The 24,857-nt window shown below is 41.3% G+C and overlaps 1 protein-coding gene across 2 annotated transcripts in view; it reads left to right on the forward strand.

Annotated features, from left to right (window-relative positions):
* The window catches only part of tenm1 (teneurin transmembrane protein 1), a 232,428-nt gene that overhangs the window by 185,549 nt on the left and 22,022 nt on the right, over window positions 1–24,857 (forward strand). For both annotated transcript variants that reach the window (XM_077531385.1, XM_077531386.1), the window contains 7 exons: window positions 7,507–7,661; window positions 11,420–11,503; window positions 12,991–13,185; window positions 16,151–16,238; window positions 19,370–19,566; window positions 22,506–22,819; window positions 24,613–24,785. In XM_077531385.1, the coding sequence (XP_077387511.1) occupies window positions 7,507–7,661; window positions 11,420–11,503; window positions 12,991–13,185; window positions 16,151–16,238; window positions 19,370–19,566; window positions 22,506–22,819; window positions 24,613–24,785 (1,206 nt within the window). The remainder of the gene's footprint in view (window positions 1–7,506; window positions 7,662–11,419; window positions 11,504–12,990; window positions 13,186–16,150; window positions 16,239–19,369; window positions 19,567–22,505; window positions 22,820–24,612; window positions 24,786–24,857) is intronic.

Raw genomic sequence — 24,857 nt, forward strand, 5'->3', positions numbered from 1 at the left:
GACCATTTGGTTTCCTCCAATGATATGCATGTCTATTGGAAAAAGGTCCGGGGACACTCAAAAGTCCCAGGACCTGACAAACATTTTAACGACCTAACGGACACGTTAGCCAAACAAGGGGCCCTCAACGGGACTCCTTGGACATTTGATACAGCTTGGCTGCCCACCCAGCCCACCCTGGAGGTCCACGTTCTCACGCGCCGCCGCGCTGCGGCCGCCGCTGAGTCTCGCGACGCCCCCACACGGACCCCTACGGGGCCCGTGACGTACGTACCGCCCGTCCGAACCTCCGACTTGGTCGCCCAACAGGCCGGCGACCCCGCGCTTTTCAAAATAATTCAGCACCTTTCTGATCCTGTCGCCAACCCCGTGTCGCCTGACGCGTTGAGTGACGACAGCGACCTCAAAGACTTGCTCTCCGTGCTGCAAAGGCTGCGTCTCGTTAAAGGCCTTCTGGTTTATGACTCCGCGTCTCCGCCTGCCCTGCGGTTGGTGGTTCCACGGAGCCAAAGGGGGGTCTTGCTAACATACGCCCACGACGCGCCTTATGCAGGCCACCGCGGATTCAAGGCCACTGTCACCGCACTACAACAGGTGGCATACTGGCCGCGCATGCATAATGATGTAGCAACCTACATCAAAGGATGCCTGGTTTGCTGCCAGTTTCAGCCAGCAAACCCGAGTCACCGAGCACCACTCCAACAGAAAGGAGTCAACTTCCCATGGTCTGATCTCCAAATTGATTGGGTGGGACCACTGGTCAGATCTCTGAGAGGGAACAAATACTTTCTTACAGTAGTTTGCGCGTTCACCAAGTGGGTAGAATGCCTGCCTGCTCCAAACGACACCGCACACACCACTGCATGCCTGCTGATGAACCACGTGTTCTCCCGTTTTGGGTTGCCCTCACGGGTTAACTCAGACAGGGGAACCCACTTCACAGCCGAGGTGATGCAACAACTTTGGCAAATGCTCGGAATCAAGGCCCAGTTGCATATTAGCCATCACCCGCAGTCATCAGGACAGGTGGAGCGGACTAATCGCACCGTGGTAAATTTGCTGAAAAAGTTTGTTGTTTCCAACCATCGGGACTGGGACACCCGACTCCCACTGATCCTCATGGCAATTCGAGCCACCCCTCACGAATCCACAGGGGTGGCCCCTTTTGAAATGATGACCGGACGGCGAATGACGCTCCCCCTGCACCTGATGTACCAGCCAGGCGAAACAAACCTAGCCACGGCATACACGGCCTCCCAGTACGTGGAGGACTTGCAAGCCCACCTCCGAGCCACGTTTGCATTTGCCCAACAACGGCTTAAGCAAAGTGCAGAAGGTCAGAAAACCTACTACGATAGGAAAGCCTCACAAACCGAGTTTGAAATAGGTGATCGAGTATGGTATTACTTGTTCGCGCAACCAAATGCTAATACTCCGCGTGCCCAGAGGGGCATCGCCCGAAAATTTCTTCCCCGGTGGTCAGGACCACATGAAATCGTCGACAAACTGTCACCCGTCGCCTATCAAATTAGGATGAATAAAGGACGTCAGGGGGACCAACTGAGGTGGGTCCACCGAAACCAGATCAAAAGTCACTGCGGGTTTGAACGTCTGAGAACGCGATCGAGCGAATCTCAGGACCAGCATACGTGCGGAACTGACAAAGGGGGGTCACCAGCCGACTCCGAGTCAGCGACCCAACCGCCACCTTCGACAGACGTGCCAAATTCCGCCGACCGACCTCGCTGACTACGATGTTTGAAAGTATCACACGTGCAAAAGGGGGGGTCAACACCCCGCTGCACCTACCGAACCCCTCAGTGATACCATACCGAGCGACGCTAATCCGCTTGTCTTTGTTGATTGCGAGAGGTTAGCATACTGTGTTTTGCTACTTATTTGCAGACGCTTGGTGCAACACTTAAGGATACGGTCCTAGCTGTAACACCGATAGCATTATGCAGAACTAGACTAGACAACTACAAAATGATTTGCAACTCAAATTCAAAAGATTATGTACACTCAAGGTGTTATGATACTTATGAATGGTATGCTGCGTGAAATCAGTTTTTGCTAGCCATGAAAAGCTCCCCCGTACTTAAGGCCTTCAAAAGCAGGTCAGAGTACTCTTTTTAAAGCGTTAGTGAGTCTAGCTAATCTAACTAAGCCCCTTTGCCTTCCTTCCCTTAGTCTAGCGCAACTGCCGAGGATACGCTGATTTTTTTTTTTTATCCTTTTGCTTCTTTTTCTCCCCTCCTCCCTTTTCTCCCCTTTCCCTTCAGTTATTCTTGGATAACGCACGACTTTTTGGGTGTTTAATTACGCTATAGGAAGACGCGATAGCTAAGTACCTAGCAACGATAGTGTCGCGCTAACCGACCTAAGACTTTTTTTTTGTGACGAACACCCCCAGGGGTGGAGATTTGCACCGACACGCAGGTGCCTGAGACAACCTCCCTATTTTTAAGAGAGTTATAGCCTGAGTATAGTCCCGGGTTTTTTGAGTTTTAGAAGGCGAAAGCCTCTTTTTCGTTCTCTCTCTCTTTTCTTTAATTTGCTGTTCGTTTTCCCCTAGTTACTCATTATATGATACTAGCCTTATAGCCTTAGGAAAAGTTTTCTTCCTTTTCTTTTGTTTGGAACTTCGCGTCTTGCGTCTTTCCCAGGCCCGCGCCTGTTTTGGGACCCGAGTCCCTCAGTTAGCTGACACAGTACCAAGTTAGACACACTGTTAACTGAATACACATAGAGACACATTGAAAACACACAGACATACCCTGCATACACATAACCAGGCAGAGGTTAGGGAAAAGTGGCACCAGTGGTATGTCTTGAGTGTTGCAGCAGAGCGTGAGTGGGACTCCGGCCGTCTGACCGTGGCCTGGACCCTGGCCACGCATCATCTGGACCCGCCAACCTGGACATCCTGAAGATTCATCCCGCTTGACGAAGGGGGGTCTGTAACAACTATTGCCTAGGTCCATTCCACCCTCTAATTTTTTTTTAGTTTGCTTCTCTTGAAGCAAATTCTCTGCAGTGCATGAATATGCCAATGCCCAGACAGGATCCAGCCTGGTCAGCTCTACAGGTGGTCCTTGCCACCAACAAAACTCTTTTGAAGCCGCTGACCAGGTGACAAAGGAATTTATGCGTCTACCAAAGGAGTGTATTTCCAGCAGTCTGCTCGGAGCCCGAACAAATGGCTCCAATGGTTTGGAATACACAAATGACCGATCAAAGGAATGTTCATGACTTCTTATCAATCACAAAAGGATACTCTGGCGCCTCGCCCTTCCTGGAACGTCTAGATGGAGCAACAACACCTCCAAGTGGCGAAACTTGGAACTATCCTTAGTGACAATTCACATAAGTAACCGCATTTTACACATTTATATCATGATAATTCTTGACAGACAACTGAACTACGAATGATTCATGTTATATCTTTGTGTGTATGAACATCCTATTTCATGTGTACTCCATAAAGAATGAAAGATAATCAATGTCTCTCAGTTCAGTCAGATTAGACAAGTAGAAGTTACCTCACAAGTTAGTTTATGATGCATTAATTACAATGTGTGTTAAACGGGTTGTGTGGGAAAACTGATTTGCCAGACTGACCAAATTTAATGCCAAATTATTAATCTTTTAATAATTTTCCTCTGAGAGTCTGCGCGAGCGAACAGAAGGGTGTGCCTTCACCTGCTCGCCCCACCCAGAGACTATAAAAACACGAGCAGACCACTGCCCGCTCTCTTCTTTTTTTGCCCTCCTGTTCTCTTGCCTGTTCCTGCTCTCACAAGCCTCTTCCAAAAACTCTGGCCCGACTTGCAAGTGGGCCAGCCAGGCTGCTCGAACTCTTTTGTCTAAGAAACTTGCAAACCACGTGGCTTTTTCTTTCCTGGCAGGATCCGTTAACGAGATCGGATCCTCGCGCCACGCCACGCCAAAGCAAGTGCAAACTGCAACGCTGACTAAAGACTCTTTTGTTTTTTTGTTTATTTTTTTTTGCTCCACTATCGGTGCTTACCCGCCCGACCTTCGCGGCCCCGGGGTACACTTGCAACGTACCCCGGACTCAAGGTTGCGCACCTCAGCCGCTCAGCACCTCAACTGCTAGTCGGTGGTGCCCCGCCGCGGTGCTAGCTCACCTCCAACGGCTGGCCTTCCCCGTACGCAGGCGCGTACTGACCGAGCTGCAACACCTGAGCTCGGACAGCTGCCCAGCAGAACCAACCTCGCCAAGTCGACCAACCAATCAAGGCACGAGCCGCGCAACGACGCCAGGCCCCTTTGCGGTTTCCCCGTGCTCACCTGTGGAATAATTTTTCTTTTTATTTTTTTTCTTGCCTTTTTCAACGAACATTGACTATTTTTTCCCCCTTGTCAAAAAGGCCGCCACTTCTGTTGGTTGCTACGCAACTCTAAGGCTCGTAAGTGCGCTTGATTTCTACCTCGGCGTATCCACTGTGTGCCACTTACGTTTGAAACCTCACAAATCTGGCAGGTCAAATTTTCTCTTTTCCCTGTTTCTTTATTCATTCGCATTCCTTCCTTATTTTCATTCGCTTTATTTTATTTCTTTTCTTCTGACGGTAGAATAGTTAGGCAGTATTTTGATTCTGTAGTGTAGCAATCGTGAATAAATGCATGTTTTATGAACTGTATTCCGCCTAAGTCATCTGTGTTTCCGAGTGGATTATTATTCTTTTGTTAGTACAACGAACCACTGAATATCGAGTGTGGCGACTTTAGATTATCAATGACTGATGAAAGAAGGATTTTGGTCGTTGGTTGCTCCTGTTAACAAGCAAATTCAACGTGGTGCCCCAGAGGTTATCGAGGTAACTACAATTTACCTCTGTAACGTCCAGATTATTAATTCGTCCAAAAGACGACCCAATTATCGCTACATAGTATTACATTTGCAGACACATAAATAATATAATATTGACATAAAGTAATTTAGTGACCAGATCTATCAGAATATACACAAAAAGACATGAGAAGGAATTCATTGTTTTTCATGCATGCAAGTAAGTGTGGACTGAGATACTGAGACAAAGTCCTGCCTTCCTTGTCACGTCCTTGTGCAGGATTTATGAGCTCTAAGACAGCTCTAAGAGGTGCTATATAGAGGAACGTGGTGAAAATGAAATGAAATGTGCAGACACGTAGATGTGAGCAGGCTCAGGCTGCACAGTATAGCTTGAGATGTTCCTCTTACATAATGCCAGGTGACAGGAGGAGAAATGGTAAAGTTGCCGAGAATGAAAGGAAGGGAAGAAAAAGTACAGCCTTGACATCATTGGATGGTCAGAGGCCACTGATTTGATACACTCGTAAAATACAGAAAAACAAAAGACAAAAGTAGGTTTAGAAGATGTGCACGGAAGCAGATTGGGTTAGGCTGGTTTGGTGAGTTGAGGCGGTGAAAGGGTGAGGTGCAGGTGTGAAGGCCGCGTGGGTGCTTTAATCTGTCTGTGTCAGAGGGAAGATGAAGGGGCCAGCAGGGAGAGCTCCGCAGTTCACCTCCTGGCCTCCGGAGGAAACACACTGACCCTGGCCCTGCATGCCCGCGTCCCCTCGCAACCTGCGCGATTTACGAGCAACCCGGGTCAGTCCACAGTTGCCGGCTCGAGAGCATGCGTGAATGTTTAGTGGCGGCCATGCACTCTTTTCATCAGTGTGAGCATGCACGTGTTTAGAATGATATTTTACAGTACAACAAGGAGGCTGTAGGAACATTTTTTTTTTCGGAATTCCGAGTTACCATAGCGACGCAATTCCCCAAACCCCCCCATAAAAAGTCCCATAGGAATGAATGGAGAAGAGGGGAAAGATCCACAAATTAAACATCTTTTTCCAAGCCACGCTGCGCGCACATCCATTGACCGACCGAGATGATTTTTAGCTCATTTTGTTGCAATTTTTCGCATTTAGCATGTTAATGCTAGCTTAGCATGCTAATGCTAATGCTAGCTTATCAAGCAATTCTAAATTAGCACGCTAGCACTAAGTTAGCATATTAATGCTAATGTTAACTTGGCATGTTAATGCTAATGCTAAGTTAGCATGCTAATGCTAGGTTAGCATGCTAATGCTAAGTTATCATGTTAATGCTAATTTTATGTTAGCTTAGCATGCTAATGCTAGCTTGCTGACTGATTGAGAGGTAAAGTACATCAACATTTGGCAAACTGTTCAGTGCATTCGGCTTTTTCCACCTTGCAAGAGTCAGCAGTCACATCCAAAATTTCCGCAGAAATTTTTCTAGTTTTCTGACACAGTCCTGTATATAAGTTTATGGATTCAGGATTTTTCTTTTTTTCATCGCTGTGGTAAACTAAAATGGAAGGAATGAAAAACTGTCCTTTCAAAAATGATGACACCACTGGAGTGCATTATGGTATTATTTCCACTAATAGGATTGGAGTGGGACAAAATGGATGACCACCTTTTTTTTTCTTTTTTTTTTTTAAATCCCTTATAAAATTATTGATCTTTGTTTAAAACGCCTTTTAAAACAAATATCAATTTTCTACTTGTTGTCCCTTAATGCGCGGCCAGCCGATTTTACTGCCGTGCCTAATACATCCGTTTTACAACATTTAATTATGTAATTGACTATAACTTCAATCTGAATATGCAGGAAGTCCTTTGAGGCGTTAGCGTGATAAAGGGATATGGATAAACACTTGCCATAACTTCATGATAAACAATAAACCAAATGTATTCTAAGTAGCTTAAGCAGAGGGCGGCGTACATCGGCGACGGCGCCAAGGAAGTCTGAAAAATGGCTGATTGTTGCAAGACGTCGAGCGAAAGCCGTCACGGTGAAGCCGCGGACTGAGAGGTGAGGGTTGAGGCGTGGAATATTGCTGAGGAGTTGAGTCAAAGGGCCCATTTTGTGTATGAAGATGAGATTGGGGGGGTGCTTACAGGGAGGTCGCCCCTCATCCATTACGGATGATTCATAGTCTGCCCTGACCTTTAATACCGTGACTTACCTCGCTCTCGCTTCCTGCTGCAGCGTCTGACTGCAAGGAGAGTTCAAGTGTACAGTGGTCATAGCCCAGGCACACACACATTAGTTTGTGTAGGTGTTGTGAGAAGAAGCACGTGTGCATACTTCGTGGGTGAACATTTATCATGTAAATTTGCAGGCATCAAATGTCAAAAGTTCAGCGAAGCACCCTGCTCGCATCTAATGTGACAAATAAGCTCTTCCTGCAGTCGTATTGTTCTAATCCCTTTAGTGGTCTCTGGGATGGAAATATAATTACATTTCTGCAGTGCGGCGCCTTTGATAAGACAGTCACTCGCTGAGCTGAATGTCTAACCGAATTGGATGCTGCTCCGGAGTCGTCTATCGTCTCTTGACTTCGCCCGTCTTGCCTCGCTCGCTCGCTGCCCTCTCGCCTTTTCTCATTTTTTATTTTTTTTGCCCATTCTCGCCCATCCTCGTCTTTAAAGCTAATTTTGCCTCTCTTTCTCACCCGCCAGGTATCGCGGTGGATAAAAAGGGCGTTGTCTACTTTGTTGATGGCACCACCATTCAGAAGATAAATGAAAGGGGTTTGCTGTCGACTGTGATTGGCTCCAATGGGCTGATGTCAACACAGCCGCTAAGCTGTGACGCACGAATGGACATCAGCCAGGTAGGTTATAGGTTATATATATATATATATATATATGTATATATATATATATAACTAACAAGAGCAACGCCTTGTTTATGGGTTTAAAATATCGATATCAAATCGTTATACATAAATATCGATACATAAAACCATGTATCGATAAATCGATCCCCCCACCCCCCCCCCTTTTTGTCACTTTATTTACACAGCCTGTACTGTGGTTGTAATTGATTAAAATTATTATTTATTGTTTTTATGAGTGTAAAGTAACTGCAATGGATTCGATTCCGAATGTAAATATTAACATGATTTTTACTAATGCATTAAATTAGAGCAAGAAGTTTCTACTCTTTGCAGCATTGGTACTTTTGACTGTCTAAAATATGTGCTGCATCAATTCCTCAACTGAATCAAAAATTGTTGTGAATTGAATTGAATCGAATTGGGCCCTTGTGAATCGAATCGAATCGAATCTGGAAATCTGATACCCAGCCCTAATATATATATATATATATATATATATATATATATATATATATATATATATATATATATATATTTGTTATTTTTTTATTTATTTTTTTTCAATAGGAAGGACAATTTTTTTAAATAAATATTTTTGCATTTGATTTTCCTGCATCATTTTAAATCGTCCCCCATAGGATTTTTTTTTTTTTTTTTTTTTTTTTTTTGTATGCGTGTAGTGTGCGTGTGCGTGTGCATGCGCGTCACAGTCTGGTGAAGACCAAAGGCAACTAATTTGATCAGCCAGCCTTCAGATCACACTGCTGACTTATGTCAGGCCTATTAGAGCTGCGGATGAATTATAGATGAAGTGCGATCTCTGCACAAACACAAACACACACCAGCGCACGCGAACGCACGCACACACTAAGTTGTAAGCGCCCGAGTGTGTGCATGACTCTGAATGTGAGCGTTCAGGCCAGGTGACTCCCCAGAGGCGCAATGGCATGTCTTTAAAGAGGCCAGTTCAATCCTCCTGTTAGACATCATCCTCTGCAGCACATCTGACCGTCATCATCCTCCATCTGTGTTTGCTCTTGTAAACTGCGCTGACCTCAAACTGGCAGCAATATTGATCAAAACTTCTGTAGCTGTTTGACTTGACAAACACGAGCGCGCTAATTTATGCCAAATAAACAGCAGATTGTTGGCACGGGTTTTGGGCAAAGTCAAACTGACTTTTTGAATGAAAACACTTTATATTTTGTGAAGCGTCGTCGAAAAATTTCAGTGGCTTTTTTTTGCTGTGATAGAAGCGCAGTTTTATCAGACTTAAGAGTGCTTACAACACGGCTCTGGATATACTGTAATGTATTTCTTTAAAGGGTTAAAGGCCCAGTATGCCGGTTTCACTCAGGAAAATGCACTTTTTAAATACAGGATGTACACACTTTCACTTTCTCTCAGTCTACACATCTGGGTTTATGTTAATCTTTCGTGGTGATTTTGCCCTTATTATTATAATTATTATAATTTTCACTCACTCACTTTCCACAGAAACGCCCCGTTGTTTACAAAACATACACAAAATGGCAAAATACAGGCTGGGGGCCTGGGGGGTTAGGACAAAATCACCCCCACACGTTAAGAAAAGTCCAGATCTGTAAAATGAGAAGTAGTTTGTTGGTTTAAATCCTGTATTTAAAAAGTGCATTTTCCTGAGTGAAACCGGCAGACTGCGCCTTTAAGAGAATTTTCCTTCACAGTAATTGACAAGTATTGGAATCCGGGCTACCTACTATGTTACCATTATTTTAAGGCGTTGCTCTTGTTAGTCATTTCTTGGGGTGAAAAATAAATATATTGGATATTGTTTGTTTTTTTTTAAATTGTAAAGATTTTAAAGTTTACTACTAAACTAATTAAAAAAACGTAATTAATCACATGACTTCAATAGTTAACTCACAATTAATTGTAAATTTGATATATGTTCTAAATATACGATAAAATGTACAATAAAACGTTTTCCTACTCTTGTTAACATTAAAGTGGAAAAAATGTTAAACTAATAGAAATATGGCTGCATTTTTTTTAGGCATTGATGCAGTAATTTCAAAAATAATTCATAAAATTAAGTTACTGTACTGTAAAAAAAGGAGTATGCTATTGATTTGTGTTGAGGTCATTTTTTTCTGCCACTAGATGGCATACTTGCATTTGTAAGACCTTGGTGACAGGCATTGCCTTTTTCGTTTCATATTAAGAGCTATCTAATATTTAATATGAAGTAACGTGTGAAATTCTGCACATTTTTTTAAATTGTAAAATACAACTTGACCCAAGTCTAGTTGGTCCAAAGTTTGTTCTGAACAAATCATTTCAACAGAAACTGACACTGACTTTTCATAATAACGCTCCAACGTGTCTTTTTGACAGAAACGTTTGATGCCAGACGCATTGTATGCAGTACGCAGCGTTTTTCGCATTTGCCTGCCATTAGTGAAAAGTTCCGTATATCTGGTGTGTGTCCTTCCTTTGTCTCAAGACGGGATGAGCCCTGCTTGATTAATTTCTCTGCCCATTAAAATGGGATTTCAGAGTGAAACCTCTTCTTTCCCATTTGACAGAGCCTATAATTGGACATGTCAGTGGCAATTTAAACATGATCCATTTATTTACCAATCCCACTCCACAAGTCATCAATCAGCTCTCATACCCCTCCGACAAATCTCCTCAGACAAACACCCCGGTTTGCGTTCTATTGTGTTTGCGCGCGAAGTCGGTGTCCCCTCCCCCCCGCGGTGTTAGCAAGCAGGGTGCGCTATTGCAGAACGCGGCGATCATGGTTATTGGCTGACATTTGACTCGCCGCAGAAACGAGCAGTCGTGGCGTTGAATAAACACGGGGAATGCCTCCCTGCCTGACGTTGACCTTTGCATGGGCGGGAAGGGCCAGGCGGCCACAAATGCTACGTTATTAAGCAGATAGTATTCCTATCACTTGCAACTTGACACTTGAGGGTCACTACCACTGCCAAGGCTGTTTTATTCATGTATAAATATACCAGTGCTTCTCAATTATTGTCTGTCATGCCCCCCCCAGTAAGAAGAAAACATCTCCCCACCGCGCGCGACTATAAATACTATCATTTGTCTATAAAATTGTTATAAGCCCACCTCTGCATAACACTGTATCCGTATTAATGTATAAGAGAATAAAAAAAAGAAAGAAATATGGACCAACTTACAACAAAGAATAGCTTTATTAACTGTAACAGAAAAGATTTAAAGTGCATCTGAAATTCAAAAATGAAATTAAATCCTTAATTAAACTTTAAACATTTTTTGACTGACCATGTCAAACCATATGATACGGAAAAATAAAATTACATAAAACCAATAAATAATAATGCATTCAAACTGATCACCAACATTAACTCGGGAGCACAATATTAAAAAAAAAAATGATACTTTAACCTTAAAAACAAAAATATATAAAATAATTTGTGCTAATTTTTTTTTATTTTTTTTTGCAGTGCAAACGAAACCCCTACCCCACCGAGCGAATGCTCCCTGCGCACACTCTGCCAATAATGAGCGCCACTGCCCCCTAATGTAGTGGAGGTGCAATTGCACTTTATTCTCGGACAGTAAAAAAAATTAAATTAAATTAAAAAAATAAAAAGGCATGTTCCCCGAGGTCAAACCCCCTTGATGAAGCCTCGCGCCCCCCCGGGGGGGCCCGCCCCACTATTTGAGAAGCACTGAAATATACAAACATATACTGTATGATCTGCGTGTGCTATTTGCAGGTGCGTCTGGAGTGGCCAACAGACTTGGCTATTAACCCTCTAGACAACTCACTCTACATACTGGACAACAACATTGTGTTGCAGGTACACACACACGCACACACATTATGCATACATAGTATTCACAGCGAGCCGCCAGTGATTGTATTCTGCACCTCATTCCGCTGCATCCGTGTGCTTTTCTGGTACATTCTGATTCTATTTGCTGCAGAGGGGGAAAAAAAAAAAAAAAAAAAAAAAAAAAGAATAATTTCTTGCAAACTGCCTTGTTGTCACTATATCTGTATTCAGTGAATGTTGCAAGTAACGTAAAGTGAAGTGAAAATCCTGCTCCCTGCGATAGGAGAGATGTTCCAGAAGCTGTTCTTTTCTTTGTCACTCACTTTGATAGAAAAACATGTCAGACAAAAGTAGATTGCCTCTCATGTAAAAAACATCAATTGTGTCAGAACAAGGTGATCGGGAAATAAATACCATGCAACGTTGCCATGGTAAAATGTCAACAAGATGCGAGTTCTGGTTTTGAAAGTCTTAGTTTACAAAAGTCATCAAAGCCATTACAGGACTGTCTCAGAAAATTTGAATATTGTGATAAAGTCCATTTGTTTCTGTAATGCAATTAAATAAGAAAAAAATGCCATACATTCTGGATTCATTACAAATCAACTGAAATATTGCAAGCTTTGTATAGTAAAAAAAAAAAAAAAAAAAATCACCAAAAGCACACAAAATGTTAAATATTTAAAAATGTCTATCTTTTACTTTAACTCGTGTCCATTAAAATTAATTTGTGGGTTAACCAGTGTGTGTTAAATCAAAAAATGATGCGAGTGGTGTGAATACACTTTGATACGTGTAATTTTATGGAAGAATGGTAACATGCATAATTGCACATGCTTGTCTTTGAAGGGTCATGGAAACTCAAAATGGAGAAAACAAAATAGAAAAGCATAAGAATATTCATAAGGAACAGAAGTCATATATAAGTCAGAGGGTCCCTTGACACAGGCAAGAGATTTGCACCTGCAAAAACAAGTACACTACCTAAAATGGACCAAATGAAAATGCACTTTCCCTTTCGATTAAGGTTCCGTCATCCATTTATGAATGCCAAACAGGATGTTAACAATTTTAACAAGATCAGTAGTTTATAATTTGATTGGTAAGAATGTTCTCGGGCCCAGGGGTGTCCAAACTTTTTCATTTGAGGGCCACATACGGAAAATCAGAAGGACGCAAGGGCCACATAATATTATGAAGAGAAATTGTGTTTAGTCCTAAAAATTGTACAAATAATTTATTTGTGCATTTGCATATTTTAGAAAAATACTACGTTATATAAACCAATTGATTTTTACCATTTTTAACTCATTCACTGCCATGGACGGAAAAAGACGTCAAATGATGAATTTTTTTGCTGGTCTGGCAATGAATGTGTTAATAAATAACTTTAAAAAAAAAAAAACAATAAATCATTGTGGCCCTTGCAGCTTTCTATTTTTCTGTATGTGGCCCTCAGAGGAAAAGGTTTGGACACCCCTGGTCTAACACATGAAGGTGTATGTTTTTAGGTGTCAGAGACCCTGCAGGTGCGCATTGTGGCCGGCCGGCCCATCCACTGCCAGGTGCCGGGTATTGACCACCATCTCATGAGCCGAGCCGCGGTTCGGGCCACTTTGGAATCGGCCAAAGCCATCGCCGTGTCGTACTTGGGCACCCTTTACATCGCCGAGACCGACGAGAGGCGCATCAACCGCATCCAGCAGGTCACGTCGTCGATAAAACACTCAATTCATTTCCATTCGTGATGTTGCGATGGACTACTCGCTTGATTTATTTTTTACAGTCCAGCTTCTAATCCAAAAAAAGTATTTGCTTATAATGCTCAAACGGAGAAGTCATAAAGATCAAAATAAATCCAGCGTTTCATTGGGAAAAGCTTTCTGCTGTAATTCAGTTTTCCGACATCTTAACACTTCCTAAAAGTTAAGCACCAGCGCCGACAAAGAAACGGGCTGCCGGGCTCAATCAATAGTCCCAGTCAAGCCGTGAAAAGGCTTCAGGTATCTTTTGCGGTGGAAAACATCTTCCTGTATGGATCCCACAATAAATAGCGTTGATTCTGTTGCCTTTCACACATCTTGTTAATTTACTTTCATCCTTTTTTTTTGCAGCCAACAAAATACCAAGCACCATAGATCTTTTTTTGCAGCTCTTTTTACATGCAAAATCCATCCATGTTCTGTAGCGTTATGTTTACAATTTACTGTATGAAGTGATTGAGTCTATCAATGTATCAATTACTTTTACTTCCCAATTTTTGTGTCTTCTAATAATTAGTCTAACACTCAATTGTTCAAGTCTGTTCAATTCTTAGAAGGCAATATAGAATGAAGTGATGCCATTGTGGCTTTTTTTTTTTTTTTTTCAAATAAATGCATGTAATATGAAATGAATGAATGGGAAATTGGATCTCTTGAGTGAAACACAAATTGAATAATGTAATCTAATACGCCTATGCACTCATTGACCAATTCATCAGGGCCCTCTAATTGGAGCCAATATGAGTAATGAAACAAAAATATCAACAAGTCCATCTTTATTACCCACATAGTAGATGGGAAAATATTAAAAACGCCCCTCAGTACAGTTCTACATCATCACAGGTGACAACAAAAAAATCGATACCCCTGTTTTCTATGCCACTTGTCCTCATTAGAGTTGCAGAAGAGTTTGAGCCTATTGCGGATCATTTTTGACAGCAGGCAAAAAAAACACCCTGGACGGATCACCAGCCAATCGCAGAGCACGTGGAGCGCGCGATTTCATTTTGACAGTTCATAGTATAGTGACGCCAGGAGGAATTGTACGCGACATGCGACAACCGCTAATACCCCCTGCCGGCGGAAGCCGTTTACGCAGCTCCCCCAAACCGCGTCGTTGGTCTCCCACGCAGACCGCACGATCACAGGATGTTTTTTTCTCAGCGCACTCACGGAACAGACAGCGAGCAAAACCGTGACAAGCATCAATTGTTGAGCTCTTGTTCCATGTAGAGGGCATACTTTTGAAGCCTTGATCACAGTCAAGTCGCAAGACATTTGAAATCAGCGGCGGCTCTTTGAATACGACACCTGCTGAAAACTCGAAATCGAGCGCCGGAATGTGCGTAGTAGCAAATGTGCCAGATCAGGGTATTGGATTTCTACTGTCAGATAAATAGAGCCCTGTTTGCAATATATGCAAATATTATGAGTATACTCCACTGACATCAGCGCAACAAATTAAAATGTATCAACAACAACAACAACAAAAACACTAACGTGTCTCCCCATGAGTTTACCATTTAACTCATTCACTCGCCGCCATTTTGACAAAAGCAATCCCGTTCGCTCCCGGCTGTTTTACTGGATTTTGACTGATTTTGCAAGGCCCACAGAATATTGTGTTCAATTGCTATAAAAGCATGGAACCTATTCAAAAAAAGATTAAAGTCTCTTCTTTCATCAGGAAAATAAAGTATGTTTCTGTCTGTTTCCGTTTTGCAGCAATTAGCATTAGAAGAGAGCTAAGTTTCATCAGTTTTCACAAATCTATTTAAAATTGTAAGTAATTGAGCTTTTTTTCTAGATGGCCCTGGTTGAGCTCCTTTGCTCTGCTGCCACCTGCTGGCCGTTTGTGTAATAACTACCATTTCTGCAACCGTTCTTTGCAGTTGAGAGGCTGCATCAAAGCCTTCTGTATGCTCTAGCATAAAAAATACCAAAAAACGTATAAATACGTCTTTGGGACACTTAAAACATTAAAAAAAACATATTTACACGTTATTGGGAGCAAATGAGTTAATATAAGTGGAATTATGTTGATTTTAAGGAAATAAAGTTCTGTTTTCATATTTATATGTGTATTTTTACTAGTGCTGTCAAACGATTGAAATTTTTAATCTGATTAATCACACTTTTTAATTTGGATTAATCACGATTAATCAGCTAAATTACGTGCGTATACGCGTAATATAAAATAAATACAAAATACCGTAATCTTTTACAAACATTGATTAAATGCATGGACGAAATTGCATGTACGCGTGTATTGCTCAAAACGTAACAACATCATATCAATTGGGTGCAATTCAGCAATTATTAATTAATTAATTAAACCCTTATCATACGAGCAATTTTGCCGAAAATGCTTTAAAAAATGTTGCATTCAAAGTAAGTTTGAAGCTGTTCCTGAACCATTTAGAGTATCGGCATAATTTATATATATTTTTTAAGAATGTTTAAGGGGATTCATGAAACGCAAATTACTTTTGTTTTATCTAAAGCCCTCGTCGGGGTGTTTTTTAAAGCGAAATTGACCTAATCACTGACCTGCGCAGCCTTCAATGTAACCATCCGCGGTTGCGTTCAAGGCTCAAGTGCGGTCAAAAAATAAATAAAAGTAGTGCGATTAATATGCGATTAATACGCGATTAATGAACATTTTTCTGTGATTAATCTATTAACGCTTTAACTTTGACAGCCCTAGTTTTTACTTTTTTTGATCAGGGTGTTGACGAGCATAACAAATGTTTAGTGATTTTGTGATGTGCATGTTAGCCTCGAGCCAATTGTTATAAAGATTCCGCATTATCGAACAACATTATACACATTATCGTCAGTATTGGTCTGTTTTGTTGCCTTGTGTGACGTGGATTTTATTTTTATTTTTTTTTTGAACACGACACAGGTGTCAACCAATGGGGAGATATCGGTTATCTCTGGCGCTCCTACGGACTGTGACTGCAAGATAGACCCCAACTGTGACTGCTTCTCTGGTAGGTTATCTGCCGCTGTTGCACGTGCGCGCACGCACACACAAAACAGCTCAAAAACACAGCCACATCTTTACGCCGTGTAAATGTCGCTATCATATTAGATCGTGCCAAATAGGATTCCGGTGCTTAGAACAACATGCATCGCACTTGAAATTAGCTCTTGGCCTCATTGAAAAGTATATGATGTCTTAAAAGCTTGATAATGAACTCATTTGCTCCCAAAAAATGTATAAATACGTTCTATTTGAAACATTACCATGCTCCCAAAAACGTATTTATACGTTTTTTTGGTTGTTGTTTTGTTTTCTTTATGCTAGAACATAAAGAAGTCTTTGATGCAGGACTTTCAACTGAAGAGAATGCTTGAAGAAATGGTAGCTATTACAAAAACGGCCAGTAGCTGGCAGCAGAGTATAAGCGCTCCACCAGGGCCATGTTTTTCCCCACTGTTTTGAACAGATTTTTGAATAATGATGAAACCTAGCTATATTCTAATGCTCATTGCTGCAAAACTGAAACAGATAGAAATATTTTTTTTTTTCCTGATGAAAGGAGAGACTCTAATCTTGCTTTTGGTAGGTTCTATATTTTTATAGCAATAGAACACAATATTCTGTGGACCTTGCACAATCAGTCAAAATCCAGTAAAACAGGAGTAAAATGAAAATGGCTGGGAGTGAATGAGTTATACTGAAACTTTGACTCATTTTTCTATCTTGTGTTTTTTTGTCTATGTTTGGACTTTTTAACCCAATAACACCAAACATATATTAACAAGACATTTTGATCCCTCTTTTTCATGAGTATAATGTGTTTGTTTTTTGTTTTTGTTTTTTTTTTCATTAAAACCCTGACGTATACGATCTGACACATGCATTACGCGGATAATCCATTAGAGGGCAGTAATCACCCATCTGATGGCTTTTTCCAGCAACCTTGAAAGATTGCCACAATTGAGACAGGAGAGACACCTTTTCTTTGTCAAATATAGTGATTAAGCTAAGAAAAAGTTGAAAAATATCACTTAGAGAACAGTATAAGAAGTTAATGTTTTAGAAAAAGCGTGTTAAAAGTAAGTGTATAAGATTTGGAACAGTAGGTGTATAAAGTCATTTTACGCTATTTTTTGTAAATGTTTGCATTTGCCATGTAATCAAAGCTTGATTTTTCAACCAAACCAAATAAAATGTTTCAATTAAATAATTGATTATACATAGTTGATCATTTGCCTATGTCTACTGTAAGAAATGCAAAGTACAACTTTGCCTGAATACGAACAGAAACTGTTTTGAGGCTTTCCACTATTCAAAATAAACAGTTGTGATCCACAGTTAGTAAAAAAATAATAATAAATAAAAATAAATGCTGTTTCCAGTTAGGCGGCACGGTAGTCGAGTGGTTAGCACGTCTGCTTCCCAGTTCTGAGGTCTCCGGTTCGAGTCCAGGCTCGGACCTTCCTGGGTGGAGTTTGCATGTTCTCCCCGTGCCCGCGTGGGTCTTCTCCGGGTACTCCGGTCTCCTCCCACATTCCAAAGACATGCATGGCAGGTTAATTGGGCGCTCCGAATTGTCCCTAGGTGTGCGTGTGAGTGTGGATGGTTGTTCGTCTCTGTGTGCCCTGTGATTGGTTGGCAACCAGTCCAGGGTGTCCCCTGCCTACTGCCCAGAGCCAGCTGAGATAGGCGCCAGCACCCCCCGCGACCCTTGTGGGGAGTAAGCGGTCAAGAAAATGGATGGATGGATGTTTCCAGTTACTTTGGTGGTGGTCTCAAATCCCAATAGTGTATGATAGCAGTTATGCTATACTTAATTGTGGGAAATGTTCTTTGGAAATATTAATATGTTTGACATTTCTGTTTATTATTATATTTGTGACAGTTACATATGCATTGTGAAATCAAAATTCATATGTGGAAGTTGAGTTTCATTTTTATTTATTTATTTATTTATTTATTTATTTATTTATTTATTTATTTATTTGTTCAAAAGGACCTATAAATACTCTATTTACAAATAATCAGAATTTTCTCTCGTATATTTCCTGGTTCAGCCTTTGTAGGGCTAAATTAGTTAATTCAATTGCGAGATGCGCTTCAACCAATAACTTCGATGCGCGAAAGTGATTGAAATGGAAGATTTAAGCGTGTTAAAAGTGAACATGTCTTGGGTGAAACAAGTGTACATACGTGCAACATTTGTATTTGTATTCACGCGGCTGTCTGTCTGTCTGTCTGTCTGTCCTTTGCAAAGACCTTCACCTGAACATCAGTTCAGAGAAAACGCCTTTCCAATCCAATCATTTTATGGCTGGCGAATGAAAAGCTCTTCCGCTATATAACAGATGAAGGTTTTAAAACTGGTTGGCACATCATTGCAGGGCACCGGAAATCTAATAAAAGGCTGAGAAAAGGACCAAACAAATAAGCAGATGTTTTTTTTGGTCAGTTAGGCCGTGCTTTCCATTGTAAGTGTCAGAGGATGTGATTTTATCATTTAATTCAGCTCATAAAAAGCTGTCATTTTTTTATTTTATTTTTTTTTTACCCCCCTTCCTTTTCAAAGCAAAGGGAAGTCTCTCCCTTGCCACACGAGCCAATTGGCTGCAACGGTTCCTTTTTTTTTTTTTCTCTTCTTGAGCTTTTGCTTTGCATATTTTCAATCATGCCTCGCTGTTAACTGATGATTACACTCTTCAGAGGCTTCCCGTTTCCATGTCCTCGCCGCTAAAACGCTCACACAGCCTCTTGTCGTCGAACGTCAGCGTGCAGCCGCAAAATACTCGCAAGAAAGCTGTACATGTAACCGTATGCTGTTGAAAGGTAAACCGGCATCCCGGCGGCTGCGCCGACCCGCCCGAGGCTCTGCGCATCCTGCTGGCTACATTTAAAAGGCTTCACCAAGCGCTGATCCCGCTGTGCTGCCACAACATGTGAATGTATTGAGTCACTATCGTGCTGATCTGATCCGGACCGTTGAGTAGCTACTGGAGTCCGAGCGCGCCGTGAAATGTTATTGCCTAACTTGGATTCATGTTTACTTCTCAAAAGAAGAATTTTGCATTCGTCGGGATGGTTTGTAACCCGGTGTGGCGAGGTGGCGGCTAACTCACAATTTTTGGTGTCGATTGTAAGGTGACGGCGGCTACGCTCGCGACGCTCGTCTCAAAGCTCCCTCCTCTCTGGCCGTGGGTCCGAATGGGACGCTGTATATCGCCGATCTGGGGAACATTCGGATCCGAGCTGTCAGCCCCAACCAGCCTCAGCCTGGCCCGGCTGGACTGGTGGAGATCAGCTCGCCGCTCGACCAGGAGCTCTATCTCTTCAGCCAGGTACACGGTCCCGAAATGAAGCTTCATAAAAGCTTCATGAAGTACTTGTGATCTTTTTTGACTCCTCTAGATGGCACTCTTGGTTTAAAGATGCAATGGAAACGAAATCACTTTCTATTGCACTAGCCTTTAAGTGCACCATCTAGAGGAGTAAAAAAATAAAAAATATCACAAGTGCTTCATGAAACTTCATGAAGCTTCATTTTCCCATCACTAATATTTTTGCAATTGAATAACTTATTTTAATGGTGCATGTTGTACACAAAGCTTTTTTAGTTGTATAAAACAGAATCGCTCGTATCTATATGTTACACACATTTTGTTCTGGCCTTTTGATAAAGAAAAATAAATAAATAAATAAGAAGAAGAATAGAATAAAGTGTAATTGCACATCCACTACAGTAGGTGGCAGTGGCGCCGTCATTGTCAGACAGCGTGCAAGGAGTATTACCTCTTCTGAAGAGGAGTACGAACAACATTTTTGTAGACAAATTATAGTATTTAATATTGTTGGCGGAGAGTTAAGGGAGTGGGGTGGGGGTTGGTGGTTGCAAAATATTTTCTTCTTCCTGTGGGGTGGAGGAAGGAGAGGGCGTAACAAAAAAAAATATTGAGAAGCACTGCTATTATATGCAATTTTATCATCTTTGCGCTTCTTACCTAACAACCATCTATAAAAATAAATAAATTAATAATAATAATAATAATAATGATAATAATGCACATCTGCCAAATGGAAAGTGACCTCGAGGTGACTCATATGATAGTGCCGGTCTGTCCAGGGTTAGAGGTCGTTACGAGGAAGAGATCATGTTCTAAGTGGTAACTGCATTAAAATTGGAAAGGTAAAAAAAAAAGGTCGCTGCCTTTGTTCAGCCAGTCTCTTTGGGTTCAGAGGTCATTGTGAGGACACGATCCTGTGCGACTGTCACGACAGGCGCGAATCATTCTGAGAACCCTGCAGACCGCAAGCGCTGAGCAAATAATGTGGTGAGTCAGTAATGCTCAATTGTTGACTTCCTGTATGCCCCACCGATTGCTGCTGTCAAACCCGTGTCAGGGAGCTCTGCTTTGTTGCCTAGCAACCCTGACGGATTCTCAGGCAAAAGCAATAGCAAGAGCTTCTTTCCCTGTAAACATTTGATGCATTTATGTATTTATACAGCTGTATTAAAGAGCTTTGAATGACTTAGATTGTAGTGTGTGCTGTATTTATGAGGTAAATAAAATGAATTAAATAAACGAGTAGTTGAATGTAATTGATGACAGTACTTTTCCCATTGACCAGGAGATATAATAAAGATAGCTCAACTGTAATTTAATTACAGTAACATGTTTTAACGCTTACATACTGAACAACATTAAATGGATTTTAATTATTCACTGCATTCATTTTTATTGAGCTGTTAAAATGTGTACACAGAGAGCTCCGGAAGAAACTCGACGTGAAATATCATCAACTATTCTCAGTCAAGGCACTGTGTAAGCTACAATTGTTAGAAGTTATCTATATGGATAACTTTTTTCTTTTCTTTTTTTTAATTAAATGACACAACCCTGATATAACTCTGTGTTCTTTTAGTTTTGCTAGTTAGCTAGTTGTGCTGGACTCGAATTGCTCAACTTGGCATTGCAAATCCTGCTGTTTGGATGCTGACTCCCATCACTCAACTTAACTTAAAGAACAATTAAAAACAACCTCTGCCGTTTTCTTAAGCTGGAACCCGGTGGCATAAGATACAATGAAAACAGCAGAGGCCCCAGAATTGAACCCTGTGGAACACCGTACATTCCATTATACATGCGAATTTATATTGCATGCATCCATCCGAGCGTGTTCTTCTTTTGCTCGACATAGTATGAAGGGATTGCAATAATAAAGAAATCACGTGACGTACCATCACAACAGCAACAAAACGACTACTGAGTCGGATGTGTCTTGACCTCCACTGAACCCCTGAGACTTTAATCGAACCCGAGTTAAGAACCACTGGTTTAAATGTTTAATTAAGATTCAGTGCAATCCTGCACCACGACAAAAATAATGAACATTAACATTATGATCTTTTTGAGACAAATTTTAATATGACACTGAAGGGAAAGTTAACCGCCCCCCCAAAAAATTCTTGACAATAATATGTTCTCTGCAGCCTAGTCTAAATATGGTATTCTGGTTAATATTGTGTTAGTGGTATATGACTTAAGCAGCAAAATCCAGCAGTTTTTATCAGTATCAGAAGGCGGCCATTTTGCCACTTGCTGTCGAGTGAAAATGGCAGCATGCTCAGGTCTCAGGTAACAACCAATCACATGCTCAGCATTAAAAAAAACAAAAAAAGTTGAGCTGTGATTGGTCGTTGCCCGAGCCCTGAGCAACTGTGATGTCATCTTAAGTCGACGGCAAGTGGCAAAATGGCCGACACCTGAGATGAATAAAAATGGCTTGATTTAGGTACATAACTCATATTCCACAAATGCAATATTAACTCTTTTACTGTCAAAAACGGTTAATGACGATTAATAAAATCACGATGTATGCCACCATAAACGTTAAATGATGTCGACTATGTTTATTTATTTTTTTTTTTAAATCAATGGGCAGTGCACCGTCTAAGTGCAGCACGTGCCGCCTGGTCAATGAGTTGTGGAATCAAAAACCCTGACTATCTATAGCCAGCAGATGGCAACATTGTATCTCTTTTCAACGGTCTCAATGTGTATGAAATTTGATGAAACAGAACGTTTTCAAGGATAATGAAAATGATCAAAGCCTTTGTCATATTAAAGTGTTTTTTTTTGTTTTGTTTTTTATAATGTGTGGCAGGTTGACTTCCCCTTTAAAGTTGTTACTTGAAAAAGGGTGGTAGCTAGTTTATGCACAATAGTAGATAATTAAATATTACTGTGACCAAAATGCGTGCCTCTTTTTCCCACAACAGAATGGCTCCCACCTGTACACCAAGCACCTGATCACCGGCCACTACCTGTACAACTTCTCGTATGGAAGAGACGGCCTGCTGTCCACCGTGACGGGTCGTGACGCTCACGGACTCCAGGTGAAGAGAGACGCTCACGGCGTGCCGCTCTGGCTGGCGCTACCCGGCGGACAGGTGTACCGGTTGTCCCTGAGTAACAGCGGAACACTGAGGAAGGTTTCCGCGCAAGGTCACGACGTCGCCCACATCATCTACCACGGGAACACCGGTCTCCTAGCAACCAAGAGCGACGAGAACAGTTGGACCACCGTGTATGAGTACGTTGCGCTCATTCGCCGTCATTCACTCATGACGCATTCACGTGTGATGTCTTCGGATTTGTGGGTGAACAAATGTCGAATAATTTTCAGACCATGTGATCAGCCTTTGAAAAAAAAAAAAACGGTCACACGTACGCATTTACGAGTGAACGAGGCCCATTGTCCTCTCACTTGGCTTTGTCTTTCTTTCACTTTCATTTATATACTTTTGGAATTGGAGTTTGACAGTCTTGTATAAAATTACCTAAAATTGATGATTCATTCACAATTCAAAAGTATCTAACCTTTTTAAAAGTTAAAGTCACCTTGCAGTACAATAAACTGCCTTGAAGTAGCTGACGTTTTCTTTACTTAAGTATTGAAAATAAGTTTGTTTGTTTTCATCTGTTTTCTGCGTAGTGTGCAGTAGTTGAATATTTTAAGTCTGTCATTTCTGTGTCATTCCATAAGTCTATCAAATGTTATTTCAACTGCCACTATCACTGTTTTTTTTTTTATTTGTATTAGATTTTTCTAACTGCATATTTATGCAGTGTTCTAACATTTGGCATATAACTATATTGACATGACGGCCGTGAGTTGTGAAGCCAGACTAATCACCCCCTGACTGCTGTGTCTGATTTCGATAATCAACTGTAGGCCAACCACTGTGCGCGGCCTCGCAGAGTGAACTCCAAATTACCGTAGTGAGTTGAGAAAAAAAAAAAAAGGAGCTGTGAATTGGCAATTACAGAATTTTAGTTGCAATATTTATTGGTGGAAACAAAAATCAGCGCGACCAGACTACTTTTCACAGTTTGTTTATGATACCACCTGAGGAGCGATTCTGATTCAAACATGTTAAGTTGTTTTTTTTTCTTAATCAGACTTGCTTTGTTGAAAAGAACAAGTGCAGGGCTCGCACTAATTACAACAATAATCTGCCTTTTAGTTAAAAAAAAACAATAATAAAGTAAAAATAATACAATTATTGCTTTACAAACCTGGTGACAGTTAACTCATTCACTCCCAGCCATTTTCAAAGAAATAATCCCGTTCGCTCCCGGCTGTTTTACTGGATTTTGACTGATTTTGCAAGGCCCACAGAATATTGTGTTCTATTGCTATAAAAGCATGGAACCTATCAAAAGAAAGATTAAAGTCTCTTCTTTCATCAGGAAAAAAAAGTATGTTTCTATCTGTTTCCGTTTTGCAGCAATTAGCATTAGAAGAGAGCTAAGTTTCATCAGTTCTCACAAATCTATTTAAAACTGGAAGTAATTTAGCTTTTTTTCTAGATGGCCCTGGTTGATCTCCTTTGCTCTGCTGCCACCTGCTGGCCGTTTGTGTAATAACTACCATCTCTGCAACCGTTCTTTGCAGTTGAGAGGCTGCATCAAAGCCTTCTGTATGCTCTAGCATAAAAAAAACAAACACAATAAAAAAAAACATATAAATACGTCTTTGGGACACTTACAACATTAAAAAAAACAAAAAACAAAAACGTATAAATACATCTTTGGGAAACATATTTACACGTTATTGGGAGCAAATGAGTTAACCTGCAAGATTTCTCTTTCCAGTGCTTTGATTGCGCATATGTGCAGCTTAAAAGATAAAGTACGCACACACATCAGTCTGAATTATTTACCATGTCACAGCTGCATAATTGGCTGCATAAATCAACGCTGACACACGTATGCGTGTGAGAGGGGTGTTACTGCGTGTCTGCGTGCGTGTTTTCATTTGGCCAACTGTGCGCGCGCGTGCCCGGTTGTCCATCATCTTCGCCTTTGTGTTTAATTTTGCAGGTACAACAACGAAGGCCGCGTGACCAACATCACCCTCCCGACGGGCGATGTGCGCGGTTTCCAAGGCAACCTGGAGCGCTGGTCGAGGGTTGAGGTTGAAGCGTCCAATCGAGAGAACTTTGTGACCAGCACGAATCTGTCTGCCAGTGACACTATCTACACATTCAAACGAGGTATCACGTTGTTTTGCTAGAATGTTCTTCAAATATTGCGGAAATGTAAGAAAGAGCGAGTAGCTGACAGGA

This window comes from Festucalex cinctus, chromosome 9 (genome assembly GCF_051991245.1).
Source record: "Festucalex cinctus isolate MCC-2025b chromosome 9, RoL_Fcin_1.0, whole genome shotgun sequence".
Lineage (NCBI taxonomy): Eukaryota > Metazoa > Chordata > Actinopteri > Syngnathiformes > Syngnathidae > Festucalex > Festucalex cinctus.